At 28.4% G+C, this 17,439-nt stretch overlaps 1 protein-coding gene across 1 annotated transcript in view; it reads left to right on the top strand.

Moving 5' to 3' along the window:
* The window catches only part of LOC107454849 (probable E3 ubiquitin-protein ligase HECTD2), a 68,886-nt gene extending 53,501 nt beyond the window's left edge, over positions 1-15,385 (top strand). Inside the window, exons 12-20 of the mRNA XM_071188423.1 lie at positions 835-942; positions 1,939-2,071; positions 2,149-2,237; positions 3,063-3,224; positions 3,340-3,414; positions 3,501-3,662; positions 9,091-9,206; positions 10,119-10,262; positions 14,479-15,385. Coding sequence (XP_071044524.1) covers positions 835-942; positions 1,939-2,071; positions 2,149-2,237; positions 3,063-3,224; positions 3,340-3,414; positions 3,501-3,662; positions 9,091-9,206; positions 10,119-10,262; positions 14,479-14,599 — 1,110 coding nt within the window. The 3' untranslated portion in view covers positions 14,600-15,385. The remainder of the gene's footprint in view (positions 1-834; positions 943-1,938; positions 2,072-2,148; positions 2,238-3,062; positions 3,225-3,339; positions 3,415-3,500; positions 3,663-9,090; positions 9,207-10,118; positions 10,263-14,478) is intronic.
* The last annotated feature ends 2,054 nt before the right edge of the window (positions 15,386-17,439 follow it).

Below are 17,439 nucleotides of genomic sequence, written 5' to 3'. Positions count from 1 at the left end.
CAAAAAAAATGTACGTAATGTACTATTATTATTAAAAACAACTTTTTTTATACCTAGAACTAAAAAGCGAGCATACATCGTTCACTATACTTTTTAAAAAATATATATAAAAAGAAAAAATTTGCTAACCTTTAACGAAAAGGGAAAAAAAACATCAGAATGATTTTTAGTAAGTGTAGCTATAAACAAATTTTTATTAGCTAAATTTTTATGCCTTAAATAACCATGTAAATATAAGTAAAACGAACTGCAAACTTATCAAGGTCATAAGCCGATTAATATTACTTCGCATTGACTTGATGAAATCAAATGTGCATCACACATGATTGACTTTAACTATTTATTTAAATTTATAAACGAAAAATTAAAAAAGTCATTTATCGACTTAATTTTCCTAGCAAATCTAAATGCTGTAAAAGTTTAACTTTCAGTAATATTTTCAATAGTATATTTCTTCCTAGAATTTAAATAATACCATTTTTCTTTAAATAGCCGTCATCTCACAATTGTTCTTCAAATAAAACCGTACTGAAATCATACTGCTTTACATCTTTATAATTTTCTACTAACTTAGAAAAGTTTGAAGTAGAAATATATTTTAGTTCTATTAGTTTGGCAGAAATTTACTCAATAATAATTTTCGACTTATTTAATTATCAAGTTTGCAGCAAATTCCGTCTTTGATTCCCTTGATAATTAAATGTAAATACAAGTGAAATATTTTCATTTTATATTATTATTTATATATTACATTACATTACATTACATTACATTACATTACATTACATTATATTATATTATATTATATTATATTATATTATATTATTTTAATAGAGGAGTTTGATGAGTCGAGCTATGCACCAACAAGCACCAGATATTGATGTTTTTTTCTTGAATCTTAATGTTAGAAGATCCCATCTCGTTTCAGACTCTTTAAATGAGGTAATGCATTCAAGATTTAATATAAACTGCTGTNTTATTAATTTGCATAATATCCTATAATTGACATTTGCTGCGAATTTCATTTGATTCTGATGATTCCTTCATGGTGTTGCATTTTCTACAAACAGCAGTTTATGTATGGATTTAGTTTTTAAAAACATTTGCTGATTCATGTTTAAACAAATATAAGATACTCATTAATTAGAGCAGACGACATTTTAAATTACGAAATCAGACACAAAAATGCATTTTCTCTAAATAAACATAATTTTTTTTTGTTGACGGAGTTGAATTTGTAACTCTTATATAAAAATTTGTATATCCCATAATTTAAATTTTGTTCGACTATTATTAAATTAAACAATGAAATATAATAAATTATTATTAGAAATTATTTTTTACGAGGAATTATCTTCATCAGCGAATTTTAGAGTTTTGAGCAAACATTTTTGGTTTGATTTATAAGTTTTCGAGATATAGTGAAATATGCAAAACGTGAAATAAACATAAAAAGGCCTAAACTATTGGGCCCATATTAGATCCTCTTTTAGAGTCGAAGATTCAAATAAGTTTATTTAGAGAAAGTACGTTTTTGTGTCGGATTTCGTAACTTCAAACATTATGTCCTCTAATTAATTAGCACACTTAAAGTTAAGCAGTTGAACCATTAATAGTGAGTCTTTGTACTTGAGATTCAATTAGCACACTTAAAGTTAAGCAGTTGAACCATTAATAGTGAGTCTTTGTACTTATAGATTCAGTTATTTAGATCACAAATAATTGAATGTATATTTTTTTTCTCACTGTTCAATTGTATTATTTTATAGTTCTCTAAAAAAGCCACTGCATATTTATTTTAGCAAATTGGTGAGAAAAAATAAAGACATAATTTCAAAAAATGCCAATAGTTTCAAAATGGATTTATTCTATTCAATTAATGTACAGAAATGTTCAAAAATATGTATTTTGTAATGTCTAATATATAAATGTATTTAGATTGCAAGAAAACAAACAGATTTAAAGAAAAAATTAAAAGTAACATTCGTCGGAGAACCTGGCCTAGATATGGGAGGACTAACTAAGGAATGGTTTCTACTGTTAATAAAACAAATTTTTGATCCAGACTATGGTAAATAGAAAAATACATTTTACGTAAAAGTATTACTAAAACAGTGTTTTGTATTTAAAATAATTTCACTTTTAAAGGTATGTTCGTTTATCATAATAAATCAAGATGTTATTGGTTCAGTACATCTCAATCAGGGAATCTTCGAGAATATAATCTTATCGGCGTCGTATCCTTTCATTATATATTTTATTCATGTTTCGCATTCATACTTTATTTATAATTTTTATTGATATTTTTATTTATATTTTATTGTAATCTGTTGATTATATATTTTATTGATGTCTTACATTGATATTTTATTGTAATCTGTTGATTTATTGATGTTTTATATTGATATTTTATAGATATTTTTTATTGATATTTTATTGCAATCATTTAATTATAAATTTGCTTGATGTTTTATATTGATATTTTATTATAATCCTTTGATTATATATTTTGTTGATATTTAATATTGATATTTTATAGATATTTTTATTGATAGTTTAGTGTATTGCTTTAATTATATATTTTATTGATGTTTTATATTGATATTTTATTGTAATCCTTTGATTATATATTTTATTGATGCTTTATATTGATTGTAACCCTTTGATTATATGTTTTATAGATGCTTTATATTGATATTTTATTATAAACCTTTTATTATATGTTTTATTGATGTTTTATATTGATATTTTTTTATTAATATTTTATTGTAATCCTTTGATTACATATTTTATTGATGTTTTATATTGATATTTTATTCTAATCTGATTATATAGTTTATTGATGCTTTATTTTGATATTTTGTTGATATTTTATTGTAATCTTTTAATTACATATTTTATTGACATATTCTTATCTTTAAAATCTGATTAACAAAGTCAATTTTTAAACTATTTTATCAAACAAATCGGACACAAAATTTTGAATAAAATTTCCAGCTCTCAAAAACTATAATAAAATCCAAACTGATCAACAATTATGTATTTCCTTAATTTTGTCTTAGCTTATGGGACTAGCTGTTTATAACTCGATTATTTTAGACTTACATTTTCCAACAGCTTGTTATAAAAAACTTCTCAGTCCACCAGTTGTTCCGCAAAATCTCACACATGCCAATGTTGGGGTTTGGAAGTTTGGAATTGATGATCTTGCAGAAGTCATGCCGGTAATAATAACCTGTAATTACAAAATGATAAATAATTTATTAAATCATTTAATGTTATACTAATGTCAAATTTAACGTAGTTAAAATAAAGTTTAATTAAAAACCTAATTTCTAGGATGTTGCTATAGGGTTACGGGAACTTCTGACTTATGAAGGTAATGTTGAAGAAGATTTTTGCATGAATTTTCAGGTAACAGATTCAGAGTTTTAAAAATTTTGAACTATTTTCTTTATTCCCCTTTCCATTAAAAAAATTTTTTTATTTTATTATTTTAGGTTTCTGTTGAAGAATTTGGTGGGATAAAAACGCATGTTTTAAAAACAGATGGGGAAAATCTTCCAGTTACAAATGAGAACAGACACGGTGAGTTCATTTATTTGTTTATTAAAACTATTTTTTTTATATCTTGGAAAGGTTCTCTTTCAGATCAGGTAATAGTTTTTAGTCGTGCTTTATTTGCTACGACTGCCTGGGAAACAGCCTCTGCAAAAAGGATGGTTTGCCTTTTTATTAGGTAGGCTAGCGCGTTAAGTCTAGCACTTGACGGTAGAACAATTTAACTTGCTTTCTCGTAGCTCTTTCGCCAAAGAAAATAAAAAAAGCAACAGTTAAAGTGCCGACTTAGCCTAATTGGGGTCCGAAAAACTTTTTTTGAGGCCCCCTCTACTTCACTATTTCAGTATTGAAGAACTGAATTTCATGGAGGTATTTAAATTTTCCCCCTCATTATAAATACATAACAAGAAAATTGACCTAAAATAGCTATATTCCCTCCAATCGTTAGACGAAACTGTCCATTTCATTGATTTTCTGACAATTCTATGTCCATCATGCAGTTTTCTGATTGTTAACTTTGTCATTCAGCTGCGAAAAATTCATATCCTTGCTGACATAAGGGTGGAATTCAGCTATATTTTCGCAATCACGATAGCTCACTTAAACCAATCAAAAGCCCGTATTTTTGTAAACATATAACATTTTGTGATATATCAAAATACAGGCTTTTAATTGGCCAAATTTGTCCATCGTCATTGCTAAAATTTAGTTGAATTTCACCCTAGAAGACCATGGATTTATGAAAGATAGATTTTTTAGGTTCATGCGATAGATTAATGAAGAAGCGAACATAAAACGTAAAAATTTTACACTGTACTGATATTTTGTTTAAAAAAAGTTCAATAAAGAAGGAAACGTAAAATAAGCTTTCTATTCGATTTGGGGACCTTCTTTGATGTGAGGGCCCGGGGCAACTGCCCAGTATGCTCCTGCCTTAATCAGGTTCTGTTTAAGTGCCTTATACTTGAAGCAAAGCTATCAATTTACACTCTACATAAAATTGTGCCGTTGGGCTTTAAAACAGACGAAATACTTAAATATTTTAAAAGTTATTAAACTTTTTTGTAAATCGACATTTTGTCAACATTTTTTCACCGAGAAGGAAATGATTCAAATCTCACAGTTTTTGTGAATTTTTATGAGCCTAGATTGTGCAGCATTGGTGTGAATTGACGTTACATATTTCCTAGCTTTTAAAATTTCTTTTATTTCTTAAACTTATTATCATTCTTAATCGAATTGTAATTAAATTAAATCAATTATTTAATTTTTATTAAAATTTATAAAAAGCGAATTTAAAATATTTTATTCTTTTCTTATCGATCAATGTAATAGCTTACTTTCCATTTCATTACTAATGTAAGACTCATTAATTCAATATCGCGACTAATTTTAAAAAAAAATCTTTACTTCTTACCACAAATATGTCGCAGTTACATGGTTATACTAATTCCCACAGTCTTGCTGACGATTGCCAAAGTAATATCAAATCTAATATTGATTTTGAGGGGTTGGCTTTATTTTTGATTATGTTATCTTTCGACAATTCGCCAACCTTGCATCTCTTCCCGTGCTCCTAACTGTCCGTTGGGAACAATTCATTCACTTCTCAATTTCCAATTTTTGGAGACTGGGGGTGCCCTTTTGGGCCTTTCAGTCCCAACTGTTGAATATGAATCTTAACAAAAATTCTCAATATGAAGAGATTTCTTGATCGTTTCTAGGGGTTTTTCTTTATTTTAAATTATGACCATTTTAAATACTTAATAAATCAATTTGACTTAAACGATATTGTTCAATTCTCTGAGATAATTATCATTATATTACATTCAAATTAAGATGTATCTGCCCAAACTCAATGATGATACCTGAACTACCACTAAAAATTTGGAATAATGATCACCGCCTCCATAATTAGAGTAAGTTTTTATATATTAAGAAATAGTATTGCCCATGAAAATATTTTTGTTTGAATAGTCTAACATGCAGTAAAAAAACTATTTTACAGTTTTTTTAGTTAGTCGTGACATCTATTGACAAACTCTGTAACAAATTTTTCAACTTTGAAAGGTGAATATGTAGTTTCCTAGAATAGAAAATAGGAAGAAGCTTAAATTTCTGTTTTCTTTCGATTTTACTAAGAGGAAATCTTTCATAGCAAATTCTATTTCTCATCCATTGACAATTAAAAGAAAAATTATTACAGGTAAACATACAAATTATGACCAGATTACTTAGGATTATGCAGAAATTATACACAAATAATTTGTTTGCATTTTGATTTTTGAAAATATTTTCTCAGCATTTGAAATTTCGTACTTTAATCAAGCTTTAAATTACTAATGAAGATGAAGCAGAATTTGCCATGAAATTCCCCCCCCCCTCACGGTATAGCGTCTCTTAGTCCTTTGACGCAGAATTTTTATTAAACATATTTTCAGTTCTTTTTTTCATTAATTTGTATTAATTTAGATCAAAATAATTGAAAAGTCTTATATTTAGAATTTTAGTAATTTATGGTTATGAAATGCACCAGTGTCTTTTTCTGCTACATAGGTAAAATCTTACAAACACGGCTCACTTCCAAACAATAATTTTTGAAACTTGCTCGTATTTGCAGTTATTTAGATTTAAGAGAAATAGTAATTAATAATTGCAATTTGTTTAATTTACAAAATCAATTATTAATAAATGTTTGTATATGAATGACAAAAAAAAATTTTTTTTTTGAACTACTTTTTTTTTATCTTATATTTTAGTACAAATATAATTAAGATAATCTAAGAAGTACAATTTAGTAATTATTATATATTGTATATATATATTTTTTTACATTTTTGCTCGTAATTAGAGAGTGAGAAAAAAATATATAAAAGAGACATAGCTGTCCAATAAGTGTCAAAGTGACTTTTCAAATGAAGAGCCAAGTAGGGTAAACCAACCAGTGAAGGAACACTACCCAGTGAAGGAACATTTCATATATATTCATTAAAAATAAGAATTTGAAAGTTTTTCTTTAGATTGATTGGTAACAATAGCTTACTGCCAAACAATAGGAAGTCATCTAGCAATATTTTGGATTACCTGGTCAAATAGATTTCTCTGAAAAAATTTTTGAATTTGTTATTATCTCTGCAACACCTTGTTTCGTTGAAAAAATTATAAGGTGAGTGTTTGTACTTATATGTTTGAAGTGGAATTAATTGCATGTAGTAGTCTTATTTTTCTCACTGTGAAAAAGAGAATTCAAAATATAGTTATTGAAGTTACGTTTTATTTTTTTTAANTTTTTAACGATTATTATTTATTTCAACATTAATTTTTCAGTTGTAAATCTCACTTAACGCAAGAGTAACTGAAATATATGATTGTGATTTATATATCTTAACTTGAATACTCATAAAAATCCGGATTTTTATATATTTTCTTTTCCTTTTTTCCGGTTATTTTTTTCTGGTTTTGAGTTATTTTTATTGTCATTTTTCTATTTCCCCCTTTTTTCATTTTTCTGTAATTTTTCCCATATTTTCTCTACATTTTGAACTTATACTATGAGTTCTATTTACTTGCAGCTTATGCGCAGTAAATAAAACTTATTGCTTTTCTTAATTTTCTTCGTTTTTTGTTGTCCTTTTTGTATTTACTTATTATGCTATACATACATACATATGCGCTAATTAAAATGCAAAATTTTTTATGGATTCACAAAGTATGCAAGTACAGCATACCATGAAAGTGAGTCTTAGATCCAGGTGTTTACTGTCACGTGGGCATTCTTTTGTTGAAATGTTCAAATTATTTTGCATAGATGGGGCTGAGTTTCGTTGATATGCAACCATTTCATCATTCAAGGTGTCGATGACCGTGAGCGAGTTGACATAAGCCGAGGGAGAAGGGAAAACACACAATCGTATTAAATCGCATGATTTGGGCGGCCAATTCGAATAGCGAGGAATTATACGACCAAAAAATTTTATAAGGAAACAATGCTCAACAATAAAAGCGCTTTGTTCTTTTGAGTAGCGCTCTTTTTTAATAATCTTGAACCATCAGCTCTTACTCTTCTTTCCTTTTATTTGCAACATTGCATAACACAAATGGTAAAAAATACAAAACACGCATAAAGGTTACCCACTTCTATGAAATTCGAAATAAGCTATAAAAATTAAAATTTCCAAAACAGAATACTAGATTTTTAATTTTCTATTTTTTTTCCTTCTATTTAGCATTTTAATCTATTACATACCTATTCGGGGGGGGGGGATCTGGACATCTTGAATATTTATTATCGAACATGGAAACAGTCTCCAGTGTTTAGGGAAATTTTGTCAGATTAACCACTGTCAGGTAACTGAGATGAATTTTATAAAATTTTCCGTTTTTCTAAAGGATACTAAATTTTTTCTTCCTGGTTGACCACCCATCTTACTAATCTCATGAGGAATTGCTTTTAAACAACGTAGACTGTTCTTTTTTAAGTGAGTTTTGAATAAAAAAAGTTTTTTGTGTAAATTAAAAACACTGGACGCTTTTAATTGCGAATATGAATTACAAATTATTTTAGCAACAAATAATGATTTGAAAATAAATAAAAAAATACAGCAATTGGGGGATCTTTTAATTATTAAAAAACGCCTCATCCATAAGATTAAAAAAAATTCAGTCAAGACTTTAGAGATAAAATTCACAAAATTTAGGTTTTTAAAGATAATGAAATTTTTCAAGTTACTATTTACATTAACTTTTTAAATGCTAAGAAAACCAAAAAGATTTTTTGCTTATTCATTAAAAATTATATTTATTTGGCTAATTGATAAAAAATGTAGCACTGAAATATTCTTATATAAACTAATATTACTTTCCAATTGCACAGCACAAACTTAAATTCTGTTGAAAAATGGGAAGAAAAAAAAAAGAAACTCGTTTTAAAATGGTAAATGAGGTAATGATAAACATGGTAAATAAAATAATGTTTTTAATTACTTTTTAAACATTCAATTAAATTTAGCTCAATTCTGTTAGATCATATATACATAGTTATTTATTAATTTTTAAACAATCTATATTTTTAATGTTTCAGATCATCTAATAACTTGCATAAAAACAAATTAAAAAAAAATCTGAACACATTCTCATCAACTTAAAAACAATCTTAAATAATAATAAAAGCATAATAATGCAATGCAAGTGTAAATACTCAGCAAAATATAAAAAAGAATAACTCGGTAAAATAATATTTACGTATATACTTTCATACGTACATAGTTATTTATAAATTTTTAAAGAATCTATATTTTTAATGTATCAGATCATCTAATAACTTATATAAAAACAAATTTAAAAAAATCTGAACACATTCTCGTCAACTTAAAAACAATCTTTATTAATAATAAAAGCATAATAATGTAATGTAAGTGTAAATACATAGCAGAATTAAATAAAAAAAATTAACTCTAAAATAACATTTCTTTAAAAAAAAAGTTATTAGCCAATTGGTTGTCAGACTTTTCATTTTTTGTTTATTTTTAGATGCTGAGACCAGAAGAAGTTGAAATGCTTGTATGTGGATGTCCAACACTTGATATGGATGAACTTCGTAAAGTGACAGTTTATGATGGTTTTCATGAAGAAGAGCCAATAATTAAGTATGGGTTTTCAACTAACTAAGGGTGACTTAACTAGCTAAACACAGCAGAACAATTTTCGAATTATTTAGTATTGAGATAACTAAACTTAAGAATCAATTATTTAAAATTTGTTTTTTTCGCATCAATATCAGCAATTTAAAATTTGAGAAGGGGATGAATGCTAGCAATAACAATGGTTTTAAAAAGGTTCGTTAAATTAAGCATATTGTCAAGTCGATCACTCTAGCTAGCCAGAATGTGGTTGAATCTATGATTACAAAAATGTTATGCTCATAAGCAAACACAAGAGCAGGTTAAGTATGTAATACTCAAATGGAGATCATTGTATGTAAGATCTCTGATTAACCCGAGTTAACTCGGATATGTATTATTGCAAATATTTATTATCCCGAGAAAATTCGTTTTGTTTTTACTCAGCCGAAAGCAAAAATAAATAAATAATAATCTGCTGCGATTGGAAATTGGCCAAGCTTTGTTTGGGAGTTAGGATTGTGCACACGTGTTTTATGCTATTGTATATACGATGGTTGATGAATTTACATGGGGGGTTTCGTATGTCCCTTGTTTTAAAAATTATCATACAAAGGCTAATATTTAATTTTTTTTCATTTGCTTGAGATAACTCGGGATAGAAGAATAGTGATAAATTAAATGCTTTTTAAACATAAAAAAAAATAAAATTTTTACTTAAAACTTGTGTATTACGCTTTGTTTTAATTCCTTGTGTTTATTAATGAACTAAAAATCTGTTGATTTTTAGCACTTTTTTTCAAAAAAATTGGTATGGGAAGCGGTTAATAAGTCAATGGAAAAAATGTGATTCACTTGGAAATTATTTGATTATTTTTTTCTGAGCATTTTTTCCCAGTGTCCCAATTTAGTAAAAATTTCTTCGTATAATTCTTTTAGAGAGTTCTGGGAAATTTTAAAAAGTTACAGCCCTGATCTTCAAAAACAATTCTTGAGATTCACTACAGGAAGTGATAGAGTACCTGTAGGAGGAATGGGAGAAATGGCTTTTAAAATATCAGCCTTGAACCACAATACAGATATGTAAGTATATTTATTTTTATCCAGCTATACCAGTCTAACAATATTTGAAATGCTATAGAGAAGTTATTCAATAAGTCTTATTACGAACAAAACAAAATCTGTTATTCGTGTTTTCAGTTGTTAATTTTTTACCCAGTTAAAACGTAACAAATTTTGTTGATTTTATCAAATCAAACAATGTGAACTAACCTTCATCCTTCCTCAATGGCACGACAGCCCCGGGTGGGCCCTGGCCTTCTCAATCAACTTCCTCCAGGCCTGCTTCTGCCTGGCAGTTGTCTTCCAGTTTGAGACGTTTAAGACTGAAATGTCTCTTTCCACGCAGTCGGCCCATCTCAGTTTTGGTCGACCNCTTCCAGTTTGAGACTTTTAAGACTGAAAAGTCTCTTTCCACGCAGTCGGCCCATCTCAGCTTTGGTCGACCTCTGGGCCTTGATCCGATGGGCTGAGCCGAAAAGATTATGTTTGTCGGACGCTCTCTGTTCATTCGAATGATGTGACCAGCCCATTTAATTCTTTGAATTTTTACATACTTGACAACATCAGGCTCTCTAAGGGCCCGATAGAGTTCTGAGTTTGAACGTCTGTACCAAGTACCATCAACTTGTTTGCCCCCAAAAATGGATCTTAGGATCCGACGTTCGAAGATTCCCAAGGAATTCTCATCTTTCTGTGTTGTTGTCCAAGTTTCTGAGGCATATGTTAGGATAGGTCTGATTAAGCATTTATAAATTAACAGTTTAGTATCTCTTTTTAGTAGGTTTGATTTTAAATATTTTTTTAATCCATAGAAACATTTACTTGCACTATTGATTCTTCTTTGTATTTCGGGTGCGATATTGCCATTAACGTTGACTTCAGAACCAAGATAAACAAAACTGTTTACTTTTTCAAACTTGTATTCACCAATTTGCAAGTGAGTTGTAGAATCAGTTATTTTGGTGCATTGCATGTACTTGGTTTTCTCCTGGTTAATAGTGAGATGCATTTTTTCTGCCTCTTTTTCCATGGATAGAAAAGCTTGTTTTAAATCAGATTGTGTTCGCGCTATGATGTCAACGTCATCGGCAAAAGCGAAAATTTGGACAGACTTATGAAAGATATGTCCTCTGGTATTGATTCCTGAATCTCTGATAATTTTTTCTAATGCCAAATTGAAGAGTAGGCATGCCAAAGCATCGCCTTGCCTTACAACATTTTTTACCTCCATTGGTTCCGAGAAGTCATTTTGGATTTTAACTTTCTGCATGGTCTTACACAGTGTGAGTCGTACAAGCTTGTCCGGGATATTGAATTCTCGCATAACTTCAATGAGTCGCTTCCGGTTTACACTGTCGTAAGCAGTTTTGAAATCTACAAATAGGTGGTGGGTACCAATTCCAAATTCCCTGGTCTTTTCCAGAATCTGTCTTATGCAAAATATTTGGTCAGTTGTAGACCTGCCCTTCCTAAAACCGCACTGGTATTCACCAATGATGTTTTCTACATAGGGGCTAAGTCTGTGATATAGAATTTTTGAAAAGACTTTATATGCAGTGCAGAGCATGCTGATACCCCGGTAGTTTGAACATTCAAGAATGTCTCCTTTTTTTGTGTATAAGACAAACAGTGCTGTGTTTCCATTCTTCCGGGAGTATCTCTTTTTCCCATACTGATGTTAGAATATTATGTATGGCCTTTAACCCATCTGGTGAATTCCCAATTTGATGAATTCTGGTGATATCAAATCTGGGCCAGGAGCCTTGTTGTTCTTAAGTTTTTGAACTGCTTCTTCAACCTCAATCATTGAAAGAGGTGCAATACACTCTTGGTTAACGTTTGGTGAACAGGACTCTGTCTGAACGCACTCTACATTAAGTAGGTTGTCGAAGTGTTCATTCCATCTATTGAGAATGTCGGTTTTATCGCTTAAAATATCTCCATCTTTATTTCTGCAAAGGTTAGTTCTAGGTTTGAACTCCTGACGACCAAAGTTAATGCCACGAAAGAAAGCTCTGCTCTCATTAGACCCTCGGAGATGTGAACCTTCATAGCAACGACAATAAACACTTCATGATTTATTTCCTGCTCCAGAAAAGGATACAGGTTCAAACTTTTAAATTCAGGATCTCCCAATAAGAAATTCTAAATTTCCCTTAAGTAGAATTTGCTTCTATTCAGGGAACTTCTAGACTTCATCAAGTAACTTTGTTGCCATTCATGAATAAGAAAAGAAATTCTAATATAGAGCCTAAGTCAAAGTTTTTACCATCAATTTAACAGCAACGTTACATTTGACAAAAAGAACCCTGAAACGGGATTTTGTGAAACCAATAATATTTTCTTCTTCTTTTCAATTGATGAACTGAAGGCATTCTAAGCCTATTGATGGTAGTAAATCATTTTAAATACGAAATATTTTTGATTTTTTAAAATGACATTAATTACTTACTGACAATGAATTGCTCTTAGGCAAATTTAGAGTTCAGAGTTAGTACTAAAACTTTTTAAATATAAATATATGCATTCGACAAAAAAATTATTTTTTGCTATCAATTAGAGTTATGTGTTCGTATTACAATTTGCTTTATTACTCTCAGAGTATTCTTTTAATTGGACAGTCTATGAGATAATTTAGAGTAACAAAAAAAAAATTATGTTATGTGCGAACCTAACAAAAAATAAAAGACCCAAATGAATTTCTAAAAAACTACACTAATTTTTCTAAATTATAATAATCGAAGCATTAAATATATTTTTAAACCATTACACTAATGCTACAAATGTTTTCATTACATAACAATATCTTTCTAGAATATATTTTAAAAAATCTGGAATTTATTATATATTCAAAATAATCAAACTTTAACCAATTTTTTAAAATTATAACAAACTCTTTTATTACATTTTCAATAAAAAACACTGAAAATTCTCAAATACATTGAAAATTTATTAAGACCCTGTATGTGTTTTAATGTCCCAATTGTACATTTTTATCAGTAGCATAAAAGAACAGTGGTAAAAACAGAGATGTTTAAAATTTGACAGAGGTACGTCATACAAAAAGAGATAAATATACAGTTAAAAGAGCCAAAAGATAAATAATATTACAAATTAAAGTCATCAATTTTTTGGGCTCTTTTAACTGTATATATTTATTTCTTTAAGTATGATGTAACTTCTGTCAAATTTGAATCGTCTCTATCATCTTCTACCATCCATATCTATTAAGTTACTGATAAAGATGTACAATTGTGACATTGAAACACATATAGGTTTTTAATAAATTTTTACTATTTGAGATTTTAAAACTTTGCCTTTAATTAAATTTAATTTCCTCACAAAGAACAACTCTCGTAATTTTATATTTCATTACAGCTTTGAAAACATTTGAGTTGTTTGCGAATGTCCTTTCCATACATATTATTTTAACTTCACTGATTGTAGAACACTGATTACCAGGACATGAGTGTGTTTTTTATTATTATAAATCAAAAATAATAATATAGAAGGTGTTTTCTATATAAATGTAAACAACAACAATTTCAAACTCTTGACCTGCTCCACTTCCAGTTAGAAAGTATACAGCTGCTTACTACAGCTCATTCTGCAATGCAATATTTTCAAACAGATCATTTTGTTTAAGAAATAAATAATGAAATTTCTTACATAAAATCTGCTATATTTCATAAGATATTAATGATCTATAGTAATTCTAGTGAGTTTGAAGTGAAAATTTGTTTTAATTATTTAGAGATGTATTGTTAAAAAGGTGATATGGTAGCTAAATTTAAAAAGAACTCACTTTTTTGACAATTCTAATTAGACCTCTTATTACTTGTTTATTCCTAGTATAAGCCATGCACCATCATATGTTAGTGTCAGCATATTGTTCGAGCAGTGAGATTAAGTTCATTTTACAAATTATCATTTAGGTTTAAATTTTGAAGTCTGTATATTGTTAACAAAGTAAGTGTTTTATAATGATTCTTTTTTCTAACAACAATTCTCACGTCTTCAAATAAAAATTCTTTTTTAACCACAAATAATAAATCAAGTAACAAATACACGTATACAAGAAATACTACTCAAGAGAGTCTCCAAATACAATGATCAAATTGTGAGCCAAATGGCTTCAAAACACGTTAAAAAACAATAACTTGGAAGTATAGGCAGTCAAGAACTTGCAGCGCTCCCTAGAAAACACTATCATATACAATTTTTTTTTTTCATTTAGGTTACCAATTTCCCATACATGTTTCAACCAATTGGTCCTTCCACGATATAAAAATAGAGATATTTTGAGAGAAAAATTAACAATAGCCATATCAAATGCAGAAGGATTTGGCTTAGAGTAAATAATCATCTTTCTCAAGCTGTTTTGAAATATAATTCACTTCTCAACAAAAGAAGTTGCCTTTCGACTGTGATTTCATACAAGTTGTTCTGTTTCGTCAACTGTACAGAATCGTATTTTTTGTACCTATTTATAATATAAGACTGATAAGAATTTAGAAGTATTGTTGAAATTTCATTGTAAATAATCAAATTTAATTCGTTAAAAATTCTGTGGTGGTAGGAAAAATCCTTTAATGTAAAATAACCTGAAAAAGTTAGCCTACAAAAAGTTATTGATGTTTGTAATTCAGGGGAGTACAAAGGATTTGAAAATGTTATCTATTCAATAAGTTTAGTTATCATACAAAAATCGTAGGTTTCAAGGCATAGATTTTAAGAACTTAATCCAGCCATCACAGAATTAACATATCAATCAAGAGAATCTTTGACACAGATTTTTAATAAGTCACATTTTAGATTTGTAACAAAATTAAAGTTTGACAGAATCTGATAGATATAACTTTGTTGTGATTAATCATGTTCAGATTGTTGAAGTGGAACTTGCCAAAACAGATTAAATTCTGGAAGATGTTACAGAAAAGAGTACTCAATTTTAGAAAATTATTACAAAAAGTACAAAAACTATGATCAAATTATGTACATACATTTAGGAAAAAAGCAGTTTGATCTGGAACAGGTGCAATGTAATTTTTTCATGGTTTTGGCAAGTTCTAACTTGAATCTTTTAAGACATTTATTATTTGTACTATATTTGTTTTGATGTATAATAAAACAATTTAACATTTTTTAGTTCTAATATTTAACATATTTTGATCACTTTGTTATGTCAAATCCCACTACACAACCCACTTTTTTCTTTTAGGAAAGCTTTTGAAAAAAATTATGCACTTCAAAACATTCAATTAAAAGTTTTCCCAAGGAAAAAAAACCACTTGGGAAAAACAAACATAACAGCCTAGAACACACAATAATGAAAAGAAAAAATACTACAAAAAATAATAGGAATAGAAAAAACAGACTATTTAAACTAGAGATATATTTTGATACTTAATAAATGAATTTAAATCATGTAAGATACACAGAGTTTTAAGTTAATCATCTGATATTTATAACTAAAAATATTTATTATCAAAATTATCTATTAAATATCATAATTAATATGTTAAATTAATATATTTTATGTCAATATATTTTATATTAATATATTTAATATTGACATATTTAATAAAAAAAGCTTAAGATACATATTTAGAAATACAGTCAAACACGGTTTATAGTGAACTCCCGGATATAGTGAATGAAATGTTCGGTCCCGTGCCTTTCTATACTCGGATAATGTTATTTTTTGTGGATATAGTGAACCAAAAAAGTGAGGAAGTTGGATATAGTGAATTTTTTTCCGTCTTCGACTGATTTTTTTTAAAAAAAATTTGTAATAATTTTGAAATTTCTACTTCAAATTAAATACATATACCGATTTTCAAAACCATCTATAGAGGGGAATGTAGCGATAAGCATTTTTTCTTGTTTGCTTCTTTTATATCACTTTCTCATCCCTAAACAAACCAAGCAGATATTTCCAACCCAGGCAGACGATGCATCTGTAAGGTGTCAGCCGGATCAATATGCATTTTTTTTTCAGAAGGAATGAGTAATTATTCATTATTGGTCTAAGAGTTGGACACTAATATGTGTTGATAAGGCCATCATTTCAACTCCTTTTTGCTCTCAGTTCAGTTAAAATAAATCCTGCAAGCAAGTGTCTCGAATTTAACTATGGCTAGCAGTAAACGTAAAACGTACTCCATTGATGATAAAATGGGCATAATCAGAAAAATTTAAAATGCATGCAATCAAGCTGATAATTGCAGGGAATATAAACTATCCAAATCTGCAGTTTGTAACATATGAAAAAAAAGGCCATTAATAATTTCTGCTCATGAAAAAAATTTAGATGTTGGAAAAAAGTTGAGAAAAGCATATCACAAGGAAAATGGAGAAACATTGCTGAAGTGGTTCACCAATCGAAGAAGCCGCAATCTTCCAGCATCTGGCAAATGTCGATGAATTTGCTAAGCGATTTTATGAGATTACTTTTCTGTGCTCGAATGGCAGGTTAGACAGGTTTAAAAAGCGGAATAACAGAAATTCAGGAAAAATTATCTGAGAGTCGGGAAGTGTTTCCATATCTGATGGTGAGGATTGCTTATCAGTTAAAGATTACTAATCTTTTTGTACGCAAGACGAAGAGTAATGAAAAATAACACATTTTTTGCAGCTACATAATATTTTTCAGTCAATTATTTGAATAATGTGTAGTAAAAGGGAGGAGTTAAGGAACCATTAGTTAAATTGACTGCGTAACGGATATAGTGAACTCCCGGTTATAGTGAACCGAAAGTTCGGTCCCTTGAAGGTTCACTATAGCGGGGTTTGACTGTAATATGTTATTATTAATGATGTTAATTAATAAAATATGAAATATTTTTAAAAAAAATTTGATTAATGATTCTAGTTGATCATAATGCAATGATTAAGTTGATCATAATGCAAGTCAATTACATTGGTAAAAAAAATTTCAATTATTTATAGATTTGAAACAAAAATTTATGAAGAATGGATGGAAGCCTTAAAAATTATTGATCTTTAGGTTGTTTATCTCTTGTTAATACAAAAGGGAAATTTTGTAAAATTTATAAAATGATGAAAGAAAACAGTGGAATATTAAATAAATATATAAGCTCATGAAGAAAATCACTGTCAAATAACATTTGTAAGAAAGTACTCAGAGAAAAAAAGGTTTTAAATATTCGCAGCTTTTCTTTTCTTTTTTTTTTAG

The sequence above is a fragment of the Parasteatoda tepidariorum genome, chromosome X2 (assembly GCF_043381705.1).
Source record: "Parasteatoda tepidariorum isolate YZ-2023 chromosome X2, CAS_Ptep_4.0, whole genome shotgun sequence".
In the NCBI taxonomy this organism is placed as follows: domain Eukaryota; kingdom Metazoa; phylum Arthropoda; class Arachnida; order Araneae; family Theridiidae; genus Parasteatoda; species Parasteatoda tepidariorum.
Note: the sequence above shows the minus strand (reverse complement) of the source record. Positions and strands in the feature narration are given on the sequence as shown.